We start from the raw sequence: 23,933 nt of genomic DNA on the forward strand, positions 1-23,933 counted from the left end.
ATCTAGTTTTAATGCACCCAACAATTTTTAGGACCAATATCTTTCAAGATTCAGTGTTATTCATATGATTTGGCACTATACAAATTTTTGCACTTAATGGCAGCATTGGGGTTTTAATCACATTTTGAAAGTATACAAATGTATCATGTTCATATGTAGTGTATTTTAGCCATACAACTTTAAAAGAGTACAACTACACATTGCAATTTATTTTAAGTGATAGAAGTAATTAGATTATGTATTGTAATTGCAAGTTGGTAAAAATGCTTAATCAACATTCATTTACATATGGGTTTTTTTTTTTACTTTCTAAAATTTCAGTGAAAACTCTCAGCTGAGAATGTCAGTTGAGAAGATTTGTGAACTATAGTTCGGAACAGCCCCAAATGTGCACGAGGCCACTATTAAACCTTGTTCAAATTATGTGGCAATGACTTATATAAAATAAAAGTATGAGAAAGCTGCCAACACAATCACATGGTTATGTGGTGTTTTCAATCATCTTGCAGTCAACTGATCAGTTTATTCTATTCTGCATTTCTTTAAAAACAAAATGACCTGATTGTTCCTTAACATGTATTCTTGCTGTAGTCATTCAAAAAATAGTAGTCAAAGTGTTAATTAGTGGGTATTTACATGTATTCTTGCTGTAGTCATTCAAACAAATAGTAAAGTGTTAATTAGTGGGTATTTACAACTGAATTAACAGGATAAAGAAATGCAAATATTTTACTCATCAAGACACTTAACCCTTTAAGCCCCGATCCCGTCTGTAGGCGTGATCCGGTTTCTGCATTCAATGGCCGATCCCGCCTGTAGTCGTGATTTTTTTACTGCATTCAATGGCCGATCCCGTCTCCAAGCGTGATGAATGTGTGTTAGATTCAACGTCTCTGATTGGTTAGAAATGGGTTTATTCCAAGAACTAACAACTATTAAACCAATCAGAAATGATTTTACTTTCATTTGTGGAAATTTGAATTGTTCAGAAGCTAAGGGCTCCTGTTTTGAAAGCGGTTTAACTACACGTGTTCTGGTCATGAAAAATCGTAAATGATGGCGGACGTAAGAGTGATTTTGATGAGAGCAAAAATGAGGAGTTTCTCGGGTTTGATCTTGAAAATACTGAGCAAGCTGAGGAAAGATATGTTCGGCAGTTGGATATTTTGTGAGATTTCGATTCGGACATAGAAGTTTCTGAGATTGAATCGTCCGAAGATGAGGATGCTGACAGTGATGATGATCGAGTTCTTGCAGATAAACGTTGCACATAATTTTGTAAATTCTGTATAAATAAGTCATGAAAGACTTGGACAAATAGGGAGAAAAAAATACATCACTGTGTAGACAAATTCATTTGCAATAAATGGTGAAACTTTCTTGGATTTTAATTGGATATAAGCAGAGAAATTAAGGTAAGAGTGAATGCATGTGCACGATGTTTACAAAATTTTTCAAACAGGTAAAAACTCTGGGGCACACGCAGCTAGACACAGCTTAGCGCTGCTGGGGCATGGCAGCAGTGATACTGATAACGGGTCTGGGGCTGAATGAGTTAAAGCCCCGGAATGGATTACATCAAAGTTAATCAAATGGAATTAGGTTCTAGATTTAGTGTTCACAAAGTCCAACAAACAATGTGGTGGTATCAAAAAGTTTGTTACCAAACTTATAAATTAATTTTTACCTTTTCATCTTTAACTTGGAACAATGACGGAGTGCTTATCTTCAAGAATTCAAAAATGTCAATTTGGTTGCTATATCTAATTATTAATGAATTACCATGATTTAAGTTGCGTCAAAAATATGACTATGTCATTAGCAGGTCTTTGGTTTGGAAAAGGAAAACCATTATTTCTCTCATATTTACAGCCTTTCAACAACTGCCTTAACCCTTTACCTCATACAACCGTCTTTGGACGCCTCTACAAAAGTCGCATCGAAGCGACTTTTGATGCTTCTACAAAAGTCCCATAGAAGCGCCTTTTGACGTCTGCTGTAAACATCAGCCATTTTAAGCCGGTTTTCGTAGCGCCACCTTCGGGGAAAACCCCTTATTAGATACTACATTCATCTCTGTGAATGACAATTACGTCAGATCACGTGGTCACTGTTTATGTACTGGTCGATATCTGCTATTTAAAGTAACTGGGTCGTAATCTCCACTCTCCAAAATGGCGGTCGCGGATTTCATTCTGTACTTACGAAGTTTTCATGATTAGAATCACAACTATGAAAGATTCAATAACCTAGGTAAAGGCTCTGATATTGATATAGGCTGCAATTAGTTTTTATAAATTATCAAATTTAGATGACTTAGTGATGTAGACACAGATGAAAAACTTGTAAATTTCGAGTATGAGAAATGGCAGCTCTACGGTTGGTCACACGGCCTCACTGACATGACGGTGAATGAATTCTCTCCAGATTTTAAAGCACATAACAAATTCTTCCGTGATAAATAATTACACAGCTATAACAATCGGACTTTACTCTTAAATTGTTCCACATGTAACAGATGTGTACCAAAAATGTAAAATGGTTAAAATTGCTGTTAAACGCAACATACACTACATTGCTTAATAGTTCACAGGCAAGCTATGCGTATGCGGTCGACTAGGTAACCTGTGTTCCATGTATAGCGAGCTGCACTTTGTCACTATGCTCTATGAGGTAAAGGGTTAAAAGACTGGAAAAGAATGGTATAAAAGTTACCTCAGATTGTAGAACATTTACATGCAAAGACCTCTTAATTGTGGAACTTCTGATTTACCAGCAAGAGCAGCTGTATGTAGCATGAATCAGTACAATGGAAAACATGCCTGCATTAGATGTGAACAACCAGGAGAAACAAAGTTGGTGTCTTAGGTCATGCACATGCCTTTCCACCAAATGAAAGATATTTTTGGACCTCCAAGGACTTATGAAAATGTAAAAGAATAAAGAAGGAAAGACCTTAATAACAATGTAGTTCAAAGAATACATGACCCATCCTGTTTATTTTATTTTGACCACTATAGTTTTGTGCAAGGAACAGCAATAGATTATATGCATGTGAAAACAGTTGCTTTACTTTGGTTCTCACCAGAGCATAATGAGAAATTTTTTCATTCTGGAAGCATATTTAAGTTGTGGATTCTCGTATACAGAGGATCAAACCACCAAATAATGCAACTTGGGTTCCACGTTCCTTTGGAGATGATAAATTCCACTGGAAAGCATCAGAATGGAGAAAATGGCTTTTATACTATTTAGTTCCATTTTTGTAAGGCATCTTGACCAGCATTTATTTCAATCGATATCTCTTCTGTTTAGTGAAGCAATATACATTCTCTTAACAGACTCCATCTAAGAGTCGGATGACAAAATATGCTGAAAACTTCTGATGAAATTTCTGATGTTGTTCCCTCAGATCTGTATGAAACAAGACAATGTACCCTAATGTGCACCAGTTATTACACCTCCCACAGAATGTAAGAGATATGGACCCACTTCGGTACAATTCTTGCTTTCCATTTGAAAATGCTCATGAAATGATGTTAAAATTATTTGTGGAACACAACATATTGATAAGCAAATTGTTCAGGCAATAAGTATTATTCAAAGAATAAAACAGATTCAGTACAATGAATTGGTTTGTGACTCACTGGCATACAATCTTCACAAATAAATGAAGAATGAGTATCTTGGATAGCATGAAAAGAAATGTTTGCTACTGGAGGCACCTATATTAAAGAACTAACTGGCAGTCAATTTTGAGTAGATATTTGCCATTTGTAACCATGAAACATGTATGTTTCAATCGAAATCAGATAGGGTCTGAAATAAATCATTCAAAAGAGTACACAAGAGTGAAAATATGAAACAGTTATACAGTTGTGTATGACGAGCTGGGCTTTCAATATTGAAACATTTGGTTTTATTGAGTTTTGGTTTTATTGAGTATTTGCAACATTTCCACCTTGCTCAAAGGGAAATGAATGCGCGCTTTTTTGTCAATGTAAAGTTGTCAATGTAGCAGCTGTCTTCACTTTCAATATTCAAAGGACAGTTTCTCAGCATATGTTAAATGTCACCACAGCAACCTCTCTACAAGCAGTTTCTTTAAACAGCTTAAGAATAAAGTGCGATCTGTGGATATAGGCATTGGTAAACTGTTTATTTCCAGAATTCCAAATGTAAAATAAGTATTACAATTCATACAAATTGATATACAATTAAAATACAGTTTTCTAGAAACAACTGAGACTTTGCAAGAGCAATATTACATGCTTCATTGATCTGATTGTAATAAATAATTTTACAATTAAGCAAGACTTACCAAAGTCACAGTTTGATTGGGATTTTATGAACCTGTAAGTGCCTGAGGGATCACATGAGATGGAATTGTTCATGTGACGAGTCAGTCTTTAGAGCATGATCAGCTTGGATGCCTCAGAGAACAGTAGGGTGGGATATGCATGAAAATAATTATTTGCATATGGGTGGGCATGTGATTTCTCGGGCACTTACAGGTTCATAAAATATCAATCAAACAGTGACTTCGATAAGTCTTGTTTAATTGTGAAATTTTATTTCACCTGTAAGTGCCTCGGGATCCCATGAGATTTCAAAGTTTATGCATTCAAGCACAATAATGAAGAAAAAATAAAGTAAAATGTATGTTTGTGATACTAGATAAAATTATAAAGAACAATATATAAGCATATGAGATTGCATCAAGAATTTTTGTTGTTTTTTTCTTGTTTTTTTATAGCTGGGACTTCCCAAGCACAGTCCTGCTGAAATCTAAGCTCTCCGATACAGGTTTATGATAGAACTTGTGGAAAGTACAATCATTACTCCATCCTACAGTCTTAATAATACAGTATGCAAAGACAGTTTCATTTTAGCTGCAGCAGTGCTTGATGCAGCTCTAGTGCTGTGGGCCCAAAAACTGGATGTATCAATCCCTGCCTCCTTCATAACAGTCTTGATCCATCTAGCTATAGTGCTTTTAGCAGGGCTGCCTTAACAACATTGTAGGCTCTGGGCAAAGCAATGCACTGGGGCCCCCTACTGGCCCTACCCACCCACAGGAATTCTGCTAGATGTCACTATTTTTAAAAATTGGAAAACGTGCTTCCCACTGCACTTTTAAAGCAAATTAAATTGCTAAAAGATCTTTCAATACTCATTAACATGATGCCCCTAGAAGCGTGAAGCCTGGGGCAACTGCCCAGTGTGCCCATGCCTTAAGACGGCACTGGCTTTTAGCAACAGCTCTAAAGGAGGTTGTGTGGTTATCAGTAATTTTTTCTCATTTCCCCAAAGGGAAGAAGTTCTACTGATGTATTCTTGTAAGGTTTCATCTATATATAGTCTTTTATCATGAAACGCAGAAAAAGTCATTTGTGATAGATGCTGACTAGGTTTACATTCCTTCAAAAGGTCCCTAATTTTGACAACTGTAACAGAACATCATCAGTATTTATGACATGCAACGTTTGGCATCTCTTGCCACTAAGTAAGATGAACAGGATCATTAGTTTCTGAGTGACTTCAATGTTTCAAAGAAATGTTCCCCAAGGGAGAAAAAAATTTCCAGATGCTGAAGTACAGTTATCACATCCCAGGTTATGCGATATCCTCTAAAAAAATCCTTTCATGAGCACATTATTACCTAGGTCAACATTGCTACTCAATTTAACTAAACCAGATATAGCAGATCTGGCAGTGTTGATGGAGCTCAGTAACCTAAACAAGAGTCAAACAGCTCTGTCAGGAAAGCCAGGACCAAATTTACAGGTGGATCAATACCTTTCCCAACTAAAAAGTGCAACCATTTCTGGAGGGGTGTCCAATATTGTTTCCTTGTAGATTCTCTCTATGAGTCGAGTATGACGCTAGCATCTTGTCCTGATATGCCTTTATGGAATAAGGCTTTCTTGATGATGCTGAGGCAAGGTCAACAGGAAGTGAATCTGTGGAAGAATGTACAATTGCTGAACAATTTGTTGCAAAAGGCAGGGAAACCAGGGCACATGTGTTGTCCACAGTGGTGCTACAAGAACCACTTCTGCATTCTACTATCTTCTGAACAACACGTCCCACCAGATTGAAAGGTGGGAACATATATAAAATTAGGTCTGACCATGTCATAGAGAAAGCATCAATGGCCCACGCATGTGGGTCTGGTCTATATGACACGTATTTGTGAATTTGATGATTCAATCTAAAGGAAAACATATCAATATCAGACTGTCCAAATATTGCATAAATTTTATTAAAAATTGCTTTGTTTAACATCCACTCCGCATCATCATTGAAATTCCTAGTTAGGTGACCTGCTTCTACATTATTCTTCCCAGGAAGATGGCAAGCACTCAACCAAATCTGTCATTCTTTACACCAAAACCAAATATCACAGGCTATATGATCTAGTATCAAATCTCATCCTACCTCCCATTTTGTTAATGTAGGCAACAGCTACAGTATTATCCATGAAGATTCTAATGTGTACGTTATATTTGTATCCACAAAGAGACTTTAATGTCAGAAGCAGACTGCAATTCTAAAACAACGATGTGGCTCATTTTCTCAGTACTACTCCAGCAACCACCAGTTTTAACATAATCTGTCTCATTTACCCTACCTCATCCTATAAGAGAACTGTCAGTTTTGATAATAATGTCTGGGTTACCTCTGCAAATAGGCTTAAAACTTATTTTAACATTTTGGGTCCACCATTTAATTGTATCTTTAGCATTGCTGGAAAGAGAAACTGATGCATCATAATTGCCCTTAATGCATTTTTAGTAACCTGTCTTTTTCCCTTTCCAAAGGTCTGGAGTAGGGAGGGGCATATTCTAAGCCTGTCTCACTAGCAACTATTGTGCCTATTAATTGTGCTGATTCACAAATAGTCAAATGTTTCCACTTCAACACTGTTTCACAGAACTCAAACAATGCATGTGCCTTTCCCTCAGTCAATCTGTCATATTTACTGAATTAATGAGAAATCTCACAAAGCTGATAGTTTCTGTAGGTTGCAAAATGGTTTTGGTTGGGTGTATTGTAAATCCTAAATCATCCAATGCAGCAGCAGTATGGTACACATTGTTTAGACACTCTGAGTATGTTGAACCTTGAAGAAGACTTTAATCCAAATAGACAAAATTAAGATAACCCGTCTTACGCAAGGAAAAAAACAAACAGGCTTCATTATTTTGGTGTATACTCGTTGTGCAGATGCCAGTCCATTTGGTAAACAGGTGTACTGATAAAAAGGTCCTGTCCAGTGAAAGCATAAATATTTGCAAAAAGCAGTGTCAACTGGAAGAGAGTAATATGCATCTTTCAGGTACATAGAAGCAAAATAAGAATCTTTGCAAACCATGGTCAGTGCTCATGTTTTTAATGTCCCCGTTTTAAAATGGTGATGTACCACATGTGCATTGAAAGCATGCAGGTTAAGAATAACCCAGATGCTCCCATCGTGCTTTTCTCTAGTGAAAATGTTAGACAAGTACTTTACACAGGCAAAGTTTATTCTCTACAATATTCCCTTTTTCAGCAGTTTATCAATTTGAGTTGTAATTACAGTGGATTCTTTGTCAGAGAATTTTCTGTTTTGGAATAGAAGTTTTGACTGGGCTGCTATCAAGTTCAAGTTTATAACCTTTCAGATTAGATAAAATCCATGCATCAAAGGTTATCTTCTGCCATTTTTAGCACACTGACTAACTTTACCAGCTGCTTACAGTGTTTGTGGACGATGCAACAATGCCTCTGTTCACAAATTTTGACGGGGGTTGTAAGGTCTCCTCTTTTTGAGGTTCTGTGGTCCCCGTTGGTATGGTTGGCATTGATGGAGCTGAAACCTGGCCCCCATCTTGAATTAAAAAGACTTGGGTCCTGCTTGAGCACCTTTATAATTTGAGTATCTTCCAGTGTTTGAAGCTGAAAGCTTTTCAGACACTGTTCCCCATCTGATGAGCATCTGCAATAATTTTAATTTTTGAAGACAGATCATCTTCAAACAGGAGGTCATTTACCTTAATTTGGGGTGCACAGAGAAATCGATAACTGTAGCATATATCCGGCTTGATCAGTTTTCCTTTTATGAGACATGTCACAAAATGCGAAAGAAAGCATCTGCAATACATCACCAGCATCTGCAAGCAGTTTATTTTACATTTGCAGGTGTACTGTCTAACTTATTATGTAGTAAGTCATCCATGAGCTTGAGAAGGCGAACACTAGCTTTAACAACAGTTCCTTGGAACTTTTGGAGATTGGCATCCAATTGTTTTGTAGCTTTGTTCATTTCTGCTCAAATTTCATGATTTACTTTAGGCACACTTAAATTTTGGCAATTTTGTGGCCTTAACCCTTTACCTCATACAAGCGTCTTTGGACGCCTCTACTCCATTCGCATGGAAGCGCCTTTTGACGCCTCTACAAGATTCGCATAGAAGCGCCTTTTGACGCCTGTAGTAAACACCAGTCATTTTGAGCTAGTTTTCGTAGCGCCACCTTCGGGGAAAACCGCCCTATTACATACTACATTCATTTCTGCGAATGATAATTACGTCAGATCACGTGGTTACTATTCATGCACTGGTCGATATCTGCTATTTAAAGTAACTGGGCGTAATCTCCACTCTCCAAAATGGCAGCCGCGAATTTCATTCAGTACGTACAAAGTTTTCACGATTAGAATAACAACCACGAAAGATTCAATAAATTACGTAAAGTCTCTGATATTGATGTAGGCAGCAATTAGTTTTTATAAATTATCAAATTCAGATGACTTAGTGATATAGACGCACACGAAAACCTTGTAAATTTCGAGTATCGGAAATGGCAGCTACGGTTGGTCAAGCGGCCTCACGGACATGACGGTGAACGAGTTCTCTCAAGATTTTGAAGCACATAAAAAAAATTTTCTCTGGAAAATAATTACACAGCTATAACAATCAGACATTACTCTTAAATTTTTCCACATATAATATATGTGTACCAAAAATGTAAAATGGTTAAAATTGTTGTTAAATGTAACATACACTAAATTGCTTAACAGTTCACAGGCAGGATTTCATTCAGTACTCACGAAGTTTTCACGAGTAGAATCACAACCACGAAAGATTCAATAAGCTTGGTAAAGGCTCTGATATTTATGTAAGCAGCAATTAGTTTTTATTGATTATCAAATTCAGATGACTTAGTGATGCAGACGCAGACGAAAAACGTAAATTTCGAGTATGGGAAATGGCAGCTACGGTCGGTCACGCGACCTCACTGACATGACGGTGAACGAGTTCTCTCTCGATTTTAAGGCACATAAAATATTCTTCCGTGAAAAATAAGTACACAGCTATAACAATCCGACATTACTCTTAAATTTTTCCACATATAATATATGTGTACCAAAAATGTAAAATGGTTAAAATTGATGCTAAACGTAACAACACTACATTGCTTAACAATTCACAGGCAGGATTTCATTCAGTACTTACGAAGTTTTCACGAGTAGAATCACAACCACGAAAGATACAATAACCTTGGTAAAGGCTATGATATTTATGTAAGCAGCAATTAGTTTTTATTGATTATCAAATTCAGATGACTTAGTGATGTAGACGCAGACGAAAAACATGTAAATTTCGAGTATGGGAAATGGCAGCTATGGTCGGTCACGCGGCCTTACTGCCATGACAGTGAACGAGTTCTCTCTCGATTTTATAGCACATAAAATATTCTTCTGTGAAAAATATTTACACAACTATAACAATCGGACTTTACTCTTCAATTTTTCCACATATAATAGATGTCTACCTAAAACGTAAAATGGTTAAAACTGCTGTTAAACGTAACACCACTACATTGCTTAACAATTCACAGGCATGCCTATGCGGATGTGGTCTGCTAGGTAACAGGTGTTCTATTTATAGCGTGCTGCACTTTGTCACTATGCTCTATGAGGTAAAGGGTTAAATGTTTTTCACTCAAGTTCTTAAATTTATCCTGTGTTATTTCGGCCCTGAATCCTGCATTCACAACTTTGGCCAAGTTCTCCTGAATGGGCGGCACACAACGTTCGTGCACTTCATAGAAGTCTGAGACTTCTTTCAGGATGTTATTTCCTTCAATTTCTGAGGGTAAATTTGGTGGTGATATTACTAAGTTTTGAAGGCCATGCACGAAGTCATCGACATTATCCTCACTTTCCGCACCGGTATTAGAAAGATCACTTACCTCATTTTGCTGAACTGTTTCCTCCGTACATGTTTCTGTGCCAGTCCATCAAATCCCCACATATCAGCCATGTTTTTTGTGCTAAGACTGTCAATATGTGACTTCAAAGTTGTTACCATAGCTGACAAATTTGTCAATAATTCAAGCTGATGGTCCCACATCACATGACTGTGTGTCATTTGTCGTTCAATAAGACTATCAACTGGGCGCTACCATATTTGTGCAGATTTCATGTTTTCTATCACCAACTCTCTCTCTCAATCTCAGTTACATGACAAACTTGTCAGTAATGGCATAGTCCCCTTATCTGTAGATACAGGATTTCTCCTTGATTTTGATGCCACTATGGGGCTATCATTTTGCATAGCTGTTCCCTTTTAGGAATCATTACATTTTGTTGCAACTTTATGGAGAAATCTTTGTCTTTATCAGCTAAATGCTGCTTGGCTCTATTTTGCAATATTTCTTGCAACAGTCCATGCCCTGTACTAACAGGATACCTTTGGCTATGTCCCAATTCCACCACTGTGCAAAGCTGTGCAAGAGACAACATTACAAAATAATGAAATAATGAAGTACGGTACAGTTATGATTGTATAATGCCTTTAAAACGGTAGAGGAAGTTTCTGCCCCGCGCTAATTTTAAATTAGCATGAAAGTTCAGCTGTAAATTAGTTGAATCCCAAAATTTTAAAACTCTAGAAAACACAAAGTACTGACTCCTTGACGCTGGACCATTCACTGACTCATCACGTGACCAATTCAATCTCATGGGATCCCGAAGCACTTACAGGGAAATTAAAACTGAATTTATTGTTAGAATGGGTAGAACAATATAAAGGATCAAATTACCATTGAAAAGTTTTGTTTCCATTTTTCTGTTGAATTCTGCACATTATCTTTCAATTAATTATTCTTGTAACGACAACTGACTGCATTCAAGATTCCAAGTCAAATATTTTGTAACTGCGTAGAAGATGACCGATTAACTGTAATGTACAATTTTGTGCATTTGACCACAACTGATGTCAAAATACATATTGATTCTTACTTAACTGCCCTTGTTTTCATTCCAATAATTTAAAATTTCTAGCACTTGAGTTGTCACTGTCAGATGATTTGTATATTGGGCTTGCAAATACTTTTATCAATGTACTCTCCAAGGAAATTGTATACATCCAGTTTCCTAGTTTGTTTTTCTATAGATATCTTACAATAACCTTTTATCCATGTTCTGGTACTATTAAATTCCTATAGAATACTTTCCTAGTTGCCGAGGAATATAGTGTGATAAATAATAGGAATTTCTTTTCATAGTAATGCCCCAGTATTGGGATATGGAATATATAGGTTTCCTATAAAATTCAGTAGGATATTGTATGGGCATGACCTTTGGACATCTCTACAACATTTTCACAAGGGCTTAACCCTTTACCTCATACAACCGTCTTTGGACGCCTCTACAAAAGTCGCATCGAAGCGACTTTTGACGCTTCTACAAAAGTCCCATAGAAGCGCCTTTTGACGTCTGCTGTAAACATCAGCCATTTTAAGCCAGTTTCTGTAGTGCCACCTTCAGGGAAAACCCCTTATTAGATACTACATTCATCTCTGTGAATGACAATTACGTCAGATCACGTGGTCACTGTTTATGTACTGGTCGATATCTGCTATTTAAAGTAACTGGGTCATAATCTCCACTCTCCAAAATGGCGGTCGCGGATTTCATTCAGTACTTACGAAGTTTTCATGATTAGAATCACAACTATGAAAGATTCAATAACCTAGGTAAAGGCTCTGATATTGATATAGGCTGCAATTAGTTTTTATAAATTATCAAATTTAGATGACTTAGTGATGTAGACACAGATGAAAAACTTGTAAATTTAGAGTATGAGAAATGGCAGCTCTACGGTTGGTCACATGGCCTCACTGACATGACGGTGAACGAATTCTCTCCAGATTTTAAAGCACGTAACAAATTCTTCCATGATAAATAATTACACAGCTATAACAATCGGACTTTACTCTTAAATTGTTCCACATGTAATAGATGTGTACCAAAAATGTAAAATGGTTAAAATTGCTGTTAAACGTAACATACACTACATTGCTTAATAGTTCACAGGCAAGCTATGCGTATGCAGTCGACTAGGTAACCTGTGTTCTATGTATAGCGAGCTGCACTCTGTCACTATGCTCTATGAGGTAAAGGTTTAAGAGGACATCTCTACCTGCTTCGCATTCAAGCTTTTATACACCTACTGTAAATAGCAGCCATTTTGAGCTGGTTTTCCTAGTGCCAAGTCTGGGTTAACACCCATGTTAGATGCTACAGGCCACTGAGGTAAATGACCATTATGTCACATTATGTGGTTGGTTTTTAAGATCTGTCATAATCTGATATTCTCCACTCTCCAAAATGGAGGCTGGAGATCTCATTCAACCTTCATAAACCTTTCTATTAATAATAGACTTTGAACAAAAGGGTTAGAATGGACAAACTTGATGTTAAACTTAACATCTACTATACTGTTATAAACTCAACTCATAACGGCCGAGTGACACATTCATGCTTCATGAGGTTGTTCCCTAATTCCCCCATCTGTATCATCAAGGTCATTTAAGATACACCAAAATGGGTGGTATTACAAAAACAAAGATGTAGATCTACAATGATACCAAATGATTTGTCTTTCTACTCACATTACAAAATACATAAGAAAAAACTTCATTTCTGAGACCTGATTTTTTAACACCAAACATTTGCTAGTTGTCGGAACTGGATTTTGTGTCTGAACATTTTGGTCTAAGATCTAAGGTTGACTGGTCTGAACTGCACACGGACAGGTGAACCTTTGCAAAAAGTAAGACAAGTTTGAAATTTGTAGTAAGAAGTGGCCAGGACACGAAAATGATGGGTCCAATAAGCCCCAAACAATTTTTTTTTTTAAATTAAAGAACGACGTCACTAACACATTTAGGCAATCGACTGAATGAGAATCTTCTGGAAGCACATGTATTTGGATCAGTGTTTCCCCATTACCCTCATCTGCGCTTCAGTGACCCCTAATGTTTTAATCTGGCTCCCAGTTTTGATTCCAAAGTTTTGTTTTATACTCAGTATGACCCCTAGTTCAGACACCAAGATTTTTGACTCTCAGTCTTACATCCCTAGGGGATGCACTGTTTAGATGTATTCAGAAGTAACCCCAAAGTGTGTTTCCTGTAATTCATATTTCAGGTGAAAATGACAAAATCTCCAGGCCATAAAGAGTTAACGAGTGAATTTCGACGTCAGAAATTTGAATCTTCCTTATGTATTTGATCATTTGTGAATCCATATTGCTCATAAATTAAAAAAATAGCAGGGGGCCCTGAGTGGCCAAGTGGTCTAAAGCGCTATCCATTACGGATCATTGCCATCTCACCGTTGTCTGTGTGGGTTCAAGTCTCGGATTTGGCTAATGTGGGTATGTGAGAAAGCTTGCCTGTAGCTTCTAGTGCGTCAGTGGTTCTTTCTGGGGTTTTTCCTCCACCATTAATACTGGCATGTATAGCCTATCATGTGCTGAAAAATGGTGTTAAACCCTACAACAACAACAACAACAAAATATAGCTATTCCTTGACATTTTGTAAGAAATTTCTAAAATCCTTGTCAACAGGCAGGCCTATGTGTATGATTCTTGTAGATAACAGATGTTTGGTTTATAGCACATTATACGACTTTGGTACATGTCAACTGCCTACACAGCAACAGATCCAATGAGGAAAAAGGTTAAGGACTAAACACGTAAACACGTGGCTAGCATTTAAGTGTAAATTCATTTATTTTTTGTTTCACTGATTGTCTTTTTTAACAGAAGTGGTTGTCGACTTGGAATTTAATGGTCCATATATCAAAGGATTACTTTTCCTTACAAACAAGAGGAAAAAATGATATTCAAGAGAAGTTAAACAAGGTGTGCCTCACATCAAGTCAGTGCACACAATTTGTTCCAATGCACACAATTTGTTCCAATATATTTCAATCAAGTAAAAGCATAAAATTATTAAATAAAAGTTCATCAACCTTTTCTAAATATGCAATATATAAGACCTTTTAAATTATCTTTCTATTGGCCAAAATATAGTTGAAATAAAAATGCGTGACTATTGCAATGGTGTCTGGTTTTAAATCACTCTTGATGTCTCAGTCATTCCAAGGGTTGTCTTCATTCACTGGCTGTTCAAATTTCAATAATGTCGACCCTGCTTCCATCATGTAATTGCAATCAGCAAGCCTACCAAGGTACATTGGTCATTTGTAGGTATTTATTCCTCCATCAAGTATTAACATGGAGTGTAAGTGGAAGGGATTAAGTCCCACACACTGAATGCCCCACATTGTGAAGTGTGGCTGTTTTGAAAAATTGTACAAGATGTACTGCATATTATGCTAAATGAAGTCAAATGTGATCTTTACATCAAGTCCCAACCAATGCCTCTTTGTCAACAGCATGCAACGGTTTGTCAGTAAGTTCTGTAAACACTGACAAGAGTGGTCTGGTCTCAATCCCAAACGTGACGAGTGAAATAAATAGTACTTTAAAAGGTAACCATTATAAGAGACATTTGGAAATGCATCTCTCCAACAGTTTGAAATCGTGAAAGGCAGTTGTTACAAATGCTGAAATACATCCACTCCAATTTATTTTGTTATTGCACTATCATACACTTTGTGTTTTTATACTTAACCCTTTACCTCATAGAACATAGTTACAAAGGGCAGCATGCTATAAATAGAACACCTGTTACCTATTCGACTCCATACACATAGGCCTATCTGTTAACTGTTAAGCAATGTAGTGTATGTTACATTTAACAGCAATTTTAACCATCTATTATGTGTGGAAAAGTCCGACTGTTACAGCTGTGTAATTACTTTTCACAGAAGAATTTTTTATGTGCTTTAAAATCTTGAGAGAACATGTTCACTGTCATGTCAGTGAGGCTGCATGACCAACCGAAGCTGCCATTTCTCATACTTGAAATTTACAAGGTTTTCGTCTGCGTCTATATCACTTAAAGCCATCTGAATTGGATAATTTATAAAAACTAATTGCTGTCTACATCAATATCAGAGCCTTTACTTAAGTTATTGAATCTTTCATAGTTGTGATTCTAATCGTGAAAACTTCATAAGTACTGAATGAATTCCGCGACCGCCATGTTGGAGAGGGGAGATTACGACCCAGTTACTTTAAATAGCAGATATCGACCAGTGCATAAACAGTGACCACATGATCTGATGTAATTGTCATTCGCAGAAATGAATGTAGTATCTAATAGGGGGTTTTCCCCGAAGGTGGTGCAATGAAAACCGGCTTAAAATGGCTGATGTTTACAGCAGGTGTCAAAAGGCGCTTCCATGTGAATGGAGTAGAGGCGTCCAAAGATGCTTGCATGAGGTAAAGTGTTTTAATGTTACCTGAGGATCTGAAGTGATAATATATCTGATACACCCGCAAAAGAAAAAGTCTTTATTACTATTACAATTATTATTATTTGCATAATGAAGGTATCTGCCTAAGCACGTGTATTTGAATGTATATTATATATTTACGTGAACAACTTCCGGTCCATCCACTGGGGGAAAGGTCCTTTATGGCCCCATTGACATAAAATGCCCCCAGACTTAGCCCAGTCATCTTGCGTTCCAGGACTGACTGCAGTATGCACATCAATTGTTGACACACTGTAGTTTAGGCTGAGCAGTTCTGCTGAAACTGCTGCTGCACCATCTTCCATTATATGCACTTCAACAGGGAAACTTGTGACCATATTCAAGGAAACACTGTATTTTCTGTCAGCATCAGGAGGAATCGTAGCTTCCGGGCTCTTTTCCACATCAAACTCTAGACTAATTTCTGAAAAAGAGATGCAGTTTTCATGAAGTGATAATGGGGGCCATATTGCAATACTCTTCTTTTACCTAAAATCTTCAAAACACAAATGCGTCTATCTACACCTACAGGTGGAGGTTAAATTGAAAACAAAAAAATTCAAAAAAGTAGCCAATAAAAAATATTTTCAATCTTTCAGTTTCCAGATGTTTTTGTTTTTCCAAAATGAGGCACTGTATTTTTGCATTTTACACAGGGGGATTAGTTCTTTACAAGTAAATATCAAAGAACCTTTACCACAGATGACTTTAAAAAGGGCTTTAATATATGGTTTTTCTATGCACCATATTTGAAATACATTCTTTGAATTTTTTTAAGCAAAGTGAAATATCTTCAATATTTAGGAAATTACAACTGTGATCATTTTAAGTCTGCTAAATGCACCATACAAAATACAAACTGAAATTTCCTGCATTCAGGATGTTTTCTTCTCTATTTTAAAATGTAAAATGTTTCAAATTATGTCATTCCCATCTGTCAATAAGACATTTATCTTTGTAACAAAAAGTTTTTTCTTTTAAAAAAAATTCTTTTGAACAGTACAAGTGTTATGGAGGCAGAAATAATGTACTTGAGTAAGCTGTATAGAGCACAGAAGAAACCAAATTTGGTAATTATATATAACTCAATTTGTGTGAAGTATACATTTTTACTTCTATTCTGCTTTACAGGACAAGTTTTGCAAATACTTTTTCAATGTTCGTATACCTTTTTAAAAAACATAAGTTTTCTTTATCCGATTACTACATACTGATGCCTTTCGAAGCCAACTCCTCTTATGCATAGTGACGCCTTTGATACATTTCATGACAATCCAATTAAGATACCCAGTACAAACAAAATCAAGTCTTCTTTCCCATAACTATCACTTATATGGCAGAAAATAATAATAATAATGATAATAACAACAAAATGACTTTATTTAAAGATCATCTTATTGACTGACCACTCTCTGGTGGCCTAGTGGTTAAAGCGTCCACCTTGGATGTGGGAGGTCATGGGTTCGATCTCCGGCAGAGTCATACCAGAGACAAGAGACTTACAAAAATGGTACTAACAGCTGCCTCGCTTGGCATTCAGCATTAAGAGGTTAGTGTTAGGACTGGTCGGCCTGGTGTCAAGATAATGTGACTGGGTGGGACATCATGCTACATGTCTGTGGCATGATGCCCCAGTGCTAGAAATCACTATAAACTGCCACAGTGCAGACATCATAGCGATATGACTAAAAAATTGATAAAGCTATGTTAAAATCAAAATCAAATCACACAATGACTGACCAATCTTCCACGATGTTTTCTACAATATTATATATATATATATATATATATTTAAACTTTCTGCAAGATGAGATGTCTTTCGACAACAAATGCTATTGAATAGTGGATAACTGATCTACAGCTACCATAAAATATGTACATGATGAGATAATAATAATAATAATTAATAATAATGACTTTATTAAAAAAGCTTATTACACAGCAATAACGGTCAGACTTTACTCTAAAAATTTTCCATATAGAATAGATGAGTACCAAAAATGTAAAATGGTTAAAATTGCTGTTAACCCTTTAGCTACGACTGTCGCATCTAAGCGTCTACTGAAATAGCTCCTGAACCCCACTGACGCATATATGCAGTGCCGATAAGCCCAGTTTACTATCCCAGTGTTACCTACGTGCGTAAAATTCAGCAGTATTCGAAACCCCAGTGTTGTATCTATGCAGACGTGACTGCTGTTAACTAAACGTTGATTGGTTGAAAGTACAGAAGTTTACATATTTTTGATTATCATAACCAATGAGAGGACTGGTTACTCAACATTTTGATACAAGTTTGAAAGCTGAGAGGTTAAATTTAGACACTGTAAGCAGTTTTCTGCACTTTACAAAACACATGTAGTTGATGTAAACAAAAATGGATTCCGATTCAGATATGAGCGACTCTCAAGGGTTCAGTGCAAGCGATACTGAAGAATTTAATGCAGCATTCGTAGAAAGTGGATCTGATATTGATGTAAGTCCGGTTTCAACACCCGATGTAAGTGATTTTGAATTGGATGATGAGGAAGACATAGTCCCACTTGCACAATGGAGTGATGACCTCGCCGTGTTTGAGATCAATGATTTCGATTCTCGTGTTGGTCCAACATTCGAGCTTGGCCCACTAAGCAATAATAAAGATTTTTTCCACAGTTTTTTCCCTGAAAGTCTGGTGGAAAAACTTGTGAAAGAAACAAACGATTATGCCAAGAAAATGTTGGGCCAAAAACAAGACCAGAAATGGTATGAAACTAGCATCACGGAGATGTGGGCATATCTTGGAATATACATCGTCATGAGTATTATGCAAATACCGAAATATTCCATTGCCTGGATGACATCTGTATATTTTGGGATCCCAGGAATACCCGAAATCATGACAAGAGAAAGGTCTGAAAAAATAGGGAAATATTTCCATGCCAATGACACAAGCATCAACCCACCCAGAGGCCAACCAGAAGATGAGAAGATTTTCCATATACAGTAGTCCCCCTCTTATAAGGCCACCCCTAATGCAGCAGGGAAGTGGCCTTATAATGCGGGTGGCCTTTCTAGAGGGGGATGACAAATGCGAATAGTAAATACATATGAAAAGTGTCACAAGTACATTTAATTTTAAATATTTAATATTTTATTTAAAAAATCACATGCATGATGTGAAATAAATGTAAAACAAACTTTGTCATCATTTGCAAAAGAATGCTATGAATAACCATTGATACAGTTTTAAAACTTCATAATTATGTTACAGTTCACATGTCACTTTGTTGGTAACAGTCTAAAAAACAAACCAGTCTCATCACATTAAAAATATCCTTGCTGTCATATCCCCTGCATATATCGTTTAGTCTTTTGTTCCAATCTTCGACAACTTCATTATTAACATCAGCTGATTCGCCGCTAATGACAGAGCACTTGATATTGTGTCGCACTTGAAATCTGTGCAACCATCCGTTACTTTTGGTAAAGTCGTCATATCCCAATTCAACTGACAAAATTTTTGCTTTATCTTGTCTTTCAAATCAGGATACAAACGTCTCCTGGCTCAAACAATCTTCCTTTCTCCGTCCATTTCACCTTTCCACTTCTGCAGAATTGTTTCATTATCTTTCACGATATTGTTTATCCGAGTCTTCCCGACGTTAGTTTTCTGCAAGGATCCTCGATGACCCCCCCACCCCCACCCCGGTCAGTTGAATTACTTTCACGTTCTCCTCTAAACTGAGAATTTTTATTTTCCTCGATGTTGCCTGGAAAGACAAGAAAATTGTCCATATTTTATATAACAACATGGATCCCACACATCTGTCCAGTGTTACTCAAAGAGAAAAAACCGGCCGACGAAAAGAAGTAACTTGCCCAAAAGTTGCAGATGAGTATTCCAAAAACAAAGGGGGAGTGGATATTGCAGACCAAAACAGAATGCAATACAGTTCTTGTCGTAAAGCAAAGAAATGGTGGAAATATCTTTTTTGGTTTCTCATTGATACCGCGATATGTAATGCCCTGATATGTATGAAAGAGTCACCAAACCACCAGGTCAAAACCAAGTCCGGAAAAGAAAAGAAAAGAACACAGCTTGAATTTAGAATGAACATGGCCAAATGTATGGTTGCTGGCTTTCAGGGAAGTAGGAAAAGAAAAGCTCTGTCCAATGTTAATGTTGAAGGTTTAAGGCACTGGCCAGGACGGTTCCCAAAATGTGGGAGATGCAAGATGTGTGTTAGGGAAGGGAGGAGACATGAAGTTTTCATAGGATGCAAACAATGCCAAGTACATTTATACGTGGATAATGACTGTTTTGAAAGGTACCACTCTCATCTTTTTAGTTAGAGTGTGGATTTCATTCATGTTTTTATATGTACATACGTAAATATTGGATTTATTTTGTGTGATTCAATACAGTTTACAGGGATTGTCCTGGGCTTCGCCAATGTCGCAAATTGCGATATTTTTTCCTTATTGGCGACAAAAATATCCCATCTGGCGATTTTTTTGGCGACAGACTTTTTGGTTATTTAATTTGTACATGCACTCATGGATTTGGACTGGATAAATTAAAAGGGAGAACGAAAGGAAGCCACAAACTTAACTAAGCAATGCATTGCAATGAATCTGTTACACAAACGATCCTTTGTCCGTATTGACAACCCCATCTTTACAGTGCATTGTTACATCATAATCTGCTTAAGCTGACATTTGGGCTGAGTACTGTATGCTGTGATACAGTCAATCATGCTACCGAACTATACCTACAACTGACCGACTTCTGAAGACGCGAATAGAACAGATACAATTAATTGAATGGCTAATCCTTCTGTTTTGTTTTTTTTTCATATACCAATACAGTAGTTTTGCTGAACCTTCGTAGAAAACTGATAACCTTTTAAGTACCAACTACTGTGTATAAATACAACGCAAATGGAAAAAATCTCAATCACAATTATATCTGTCGCCAGTACAGCATTTTACTCATTGATCTTTTTCTTTTGCCATCAATCCCGTGTTACGGCTGCAGAGACTTAAACTCCACAACAAGAAATAGCAAAAAAAAACAACCAGTTTTGCATAATTAAAAATAATTATTTCTCAAAATACAGTAGTGAAAGAATCCCTAAATTGGGTGTGAATTTATGCTTATATACGGTCCAATATTGCCAGGTGTTGACTCGTGTAAGTTTCATTCGTGGGAATGGAGATCCTATTTTGCTTGTCGAGAAAATTTATACAGCATTCAGTGATCATTCTTGGGATTTAGGAAGTAATTCACTACAAGCTTTGTGAAGCTAGCCATGGGGGGAGGTCTGCTGAGAGACTACTGGTGTCACCTGTCAGCACTGTAGACTGTGAACGTGGATTCAGTAAGATGAACCTCATAAAAACTGACATCAGAAATAAACTCTGCATCTCATCTCTCGAGAATTTAATGAGAATCAGCATGTACAGATGTGAAAAATTAGACTTTGAAACTGCATTCATCAAGTGGGCAGCCCTAAAATCGCGACAGATCTTCATGTAACACTTTGTAACATTTTGTTAATGCTTGTTGTAATTAAAGTATTAACTAACCCATCTTTTGTAATTTTCATTGCCTGTTACATTAATAGACTAAATTAACACTTGGAAAAATGTACACTACTTGTTCTGGCGACACTTTTTTGAAAATTGGCGACAAAATATTGAGGCTGGCGTTTTTTTTGGCGACAGCTTTTTAAAAGCCAGGACCATCCCTGAGTTTATATGACTGGGATTTCTTGTATGATGGGATGTAGGAGTATATGTAGTGAAAATATACGAATAACAGACACTATACAAGGTAAGCTGTTTTTTATTTCACTGAAATCCTCCAAAAAATAATGAAATAATGAATACAAATGTAACCATGTTTTTATTGTCAGTTTCTGTAGTCAGCCATTTGATGCTCTAGTATTCAGCCTAGTACAGCCTAGTAACCAGCCTCAGTAGTCTCAGTAACTGATATGACAGCACTCAGCAGTAGTGAGACTGCACAACAGCTGTAGTAGCTAAAGGGTTAAACGTAACATACACAGTTAACAGGCAGGCCTATGTGTATGAAGTTGAATAGGTGGGGCTCTACAGTTTTGTATTTTGCATAGGGTTAGGATTTTAAAGAAAAAGAATTTCCCAGCCTTCCTCACTGGTTGTACTGGCTATTTAAAAAAGACCTTGTATATCTTAGGTATAATTCATAGAACCTTTAATTCCCTTTATTTTGATGTATGATTGATGGGTGTAATATGGGTTATAGAGTATACAGCTTGGCCTTACTCCAGATGGGCACCTTTCAAAAAAGTGCTAGCTCTACTTGGTCATTTTCACTTCCTGAACTTCAGAGGTAAATTGTATAAAAAAGGGCTGATAACTTTTTTTTTACATTTTATGTATTTAGTAATTCATTCATTGCCCTTTCAGAAGCTGGTATTGTCTAGTCTGGCAAAATTCATTTTCCCTGTTTTAATAGCTACTATGGATAGTGTACTTCAGACAAATTCAGGCTGATTTTTTAGCACAAGAAAACATTCATTTTAGTTAGCAGTATGTTTAAATCAAGTACAATTTCCAAAAAAATATCATCCACATTACATTAATGTAGCATAGAGGTATGCCACCATTCTCTCCATTGTGCATGTTTTAAATGCAAACAGATTCACCTTACATACATCACTCTCTCAAAAGTACATAATAACTGGTGGGCGCCCCCATAGATACAAGGTGTTCTATTTATAGCGCACTGCCTGGGTAACTTAGCTACATGTGTATCGGAGGGCTAAAAAGACATACACTCTATGAGGTAAAGGGTTAAATAAACTTTCAGAACAGAAACTGATCAAGTCAGGTGTTCGACAAGGATCAATTCTTGGACCATTACTCTTTCTGCTATACATCAATGATTTACCATATCATGTATAGCTATCCAACAACACCATGTTTACAGATGACACAACATTATATAACACTGGATCAACAGGCCACGAGATCAGCACTAAATTAAATAAATTAAATAAAGATTTGGTAAAACTAAATAACTGATGTGAACACAATGGTATGAAGATAAATGCAGCCAAATTAAAAGTCATGATCATAGGTAGTCGAGCAAGAGTAAATGTTGAGAAAAAAGATCTCAAAGTAATGATAAAAGGAATGGATATAAAAGAGTCTGATAATGAAAAACTACTTGGCATGACGATAGACAATATCTTGTACTGGAAAATACAAGTTGATAAGGTCATTAAAAAAGTTAATTCACTGCTTTTTCTCTTGAACATAATAAAATCTTATCTCCCTCAAGAACAGAGAAAGATATTCTACAATGCATAAATCATGCTACACCTAGAATATGAATTGTTCTCTTTGGGTAATAGTGGTAAAGAAAATTAGGAGAGATTACAGAAATTTCAAAAAAAGAGTGGCTAGAGTTATCTTTAATGCTCATTTAGAATCAAATTAGATACACCATCAACAAATCTTTTTAAGACCCAAAAGTGGCTTCGATTTCAGCAAAGAACTCAATTTCATAAGGGTTTACTAATCTATAAATCTTTACATGGTTTGGCTCCTGATATCTTAAATGTAATTTTAAATTTGTTTAAAATGTACATATGTATGAACTAAGATTTGTCTCAAAGAACAACTTATATTTACCTAAACCAGTTTCAGTTTTATAAGAATTTTTTATCTTTTTCTGGAGCAAAACTGTGGAATTCCATACTACCTTATATAAAGTCAGCAAACACATGCCAAACTTTTAAAAAGCTTCTTAATTCATATTTATTTTAATTTAACCCTTTACCTCATGCAAGCGTCTTAAATTTGGACGCCTTTACTCCATTCGCATGGAAGCACCATTTGACGCCTTTACTCCATTCGCATGGAAGCGCCTTTTGACGCCTGCTGTAAACACCTGATGTAAACATCAGCCATTTTGAGCTGGTTTTCGTAGTGCCACCTTCGGGGAAAACCCCCCTATTAGATACCACATTCATTTCTGTGAATGACAATTACGTCAGATCACGTGGTTGCTATGTATGCACTGGTTGATATCTGCTATTTAAAGTAACTGGGTCATAATCTCCACTCTCCAAAATGGCGGTTGTGGATTTCATTCAGTACGTATGAAGTTTTCAAGATTAGAATAACAACTATGAAAGATTCAATAACTTAGGTAAAGGCTCAAATATTGATGTA

At 36.5% G+C, this 23,933-nt stretch overlaps 1 protein-coding gene across 1 annotated transcript in view; it reads right to left on the minus strand.

The window, feature by feature from the left end:
• The window catches only part of LOC149781502 (uncharacterized), a 109,752-nt gene that overhangs the window by 51,890 nt on the left and 33,929 nt on the right, over nucleotides 1-23,933 (minus strand). Inside the window, exon 3 of the mRNA XM_089934976.1 lies at nucleotides 15,846-16,149. Coding sequence (XP_089791102.1) covers nucleotides 15,846-16,149 — 304 coding nt within the window. The remainder of the gene's footprint in view (nucleotides 1-15,845; nucleotides 16,150-23,933) is intronic.

The sequence above is a fragment of the Sinohyriopsis cumingii genome, chromosome 15, assembly GCF_028554795.1.
Source record: "Sinohyriopsis cumingii isolate HCF-2022 chromosome 15, ASM2855479v2, whole genome shotgun sequence".
Lineage (NCBI taxonomy): Eukaryota > Metazoa > Mollusca > Bivalvia > Unionida > Unionidae > Sinohyriopsis > Sinohyriopsis cumingii.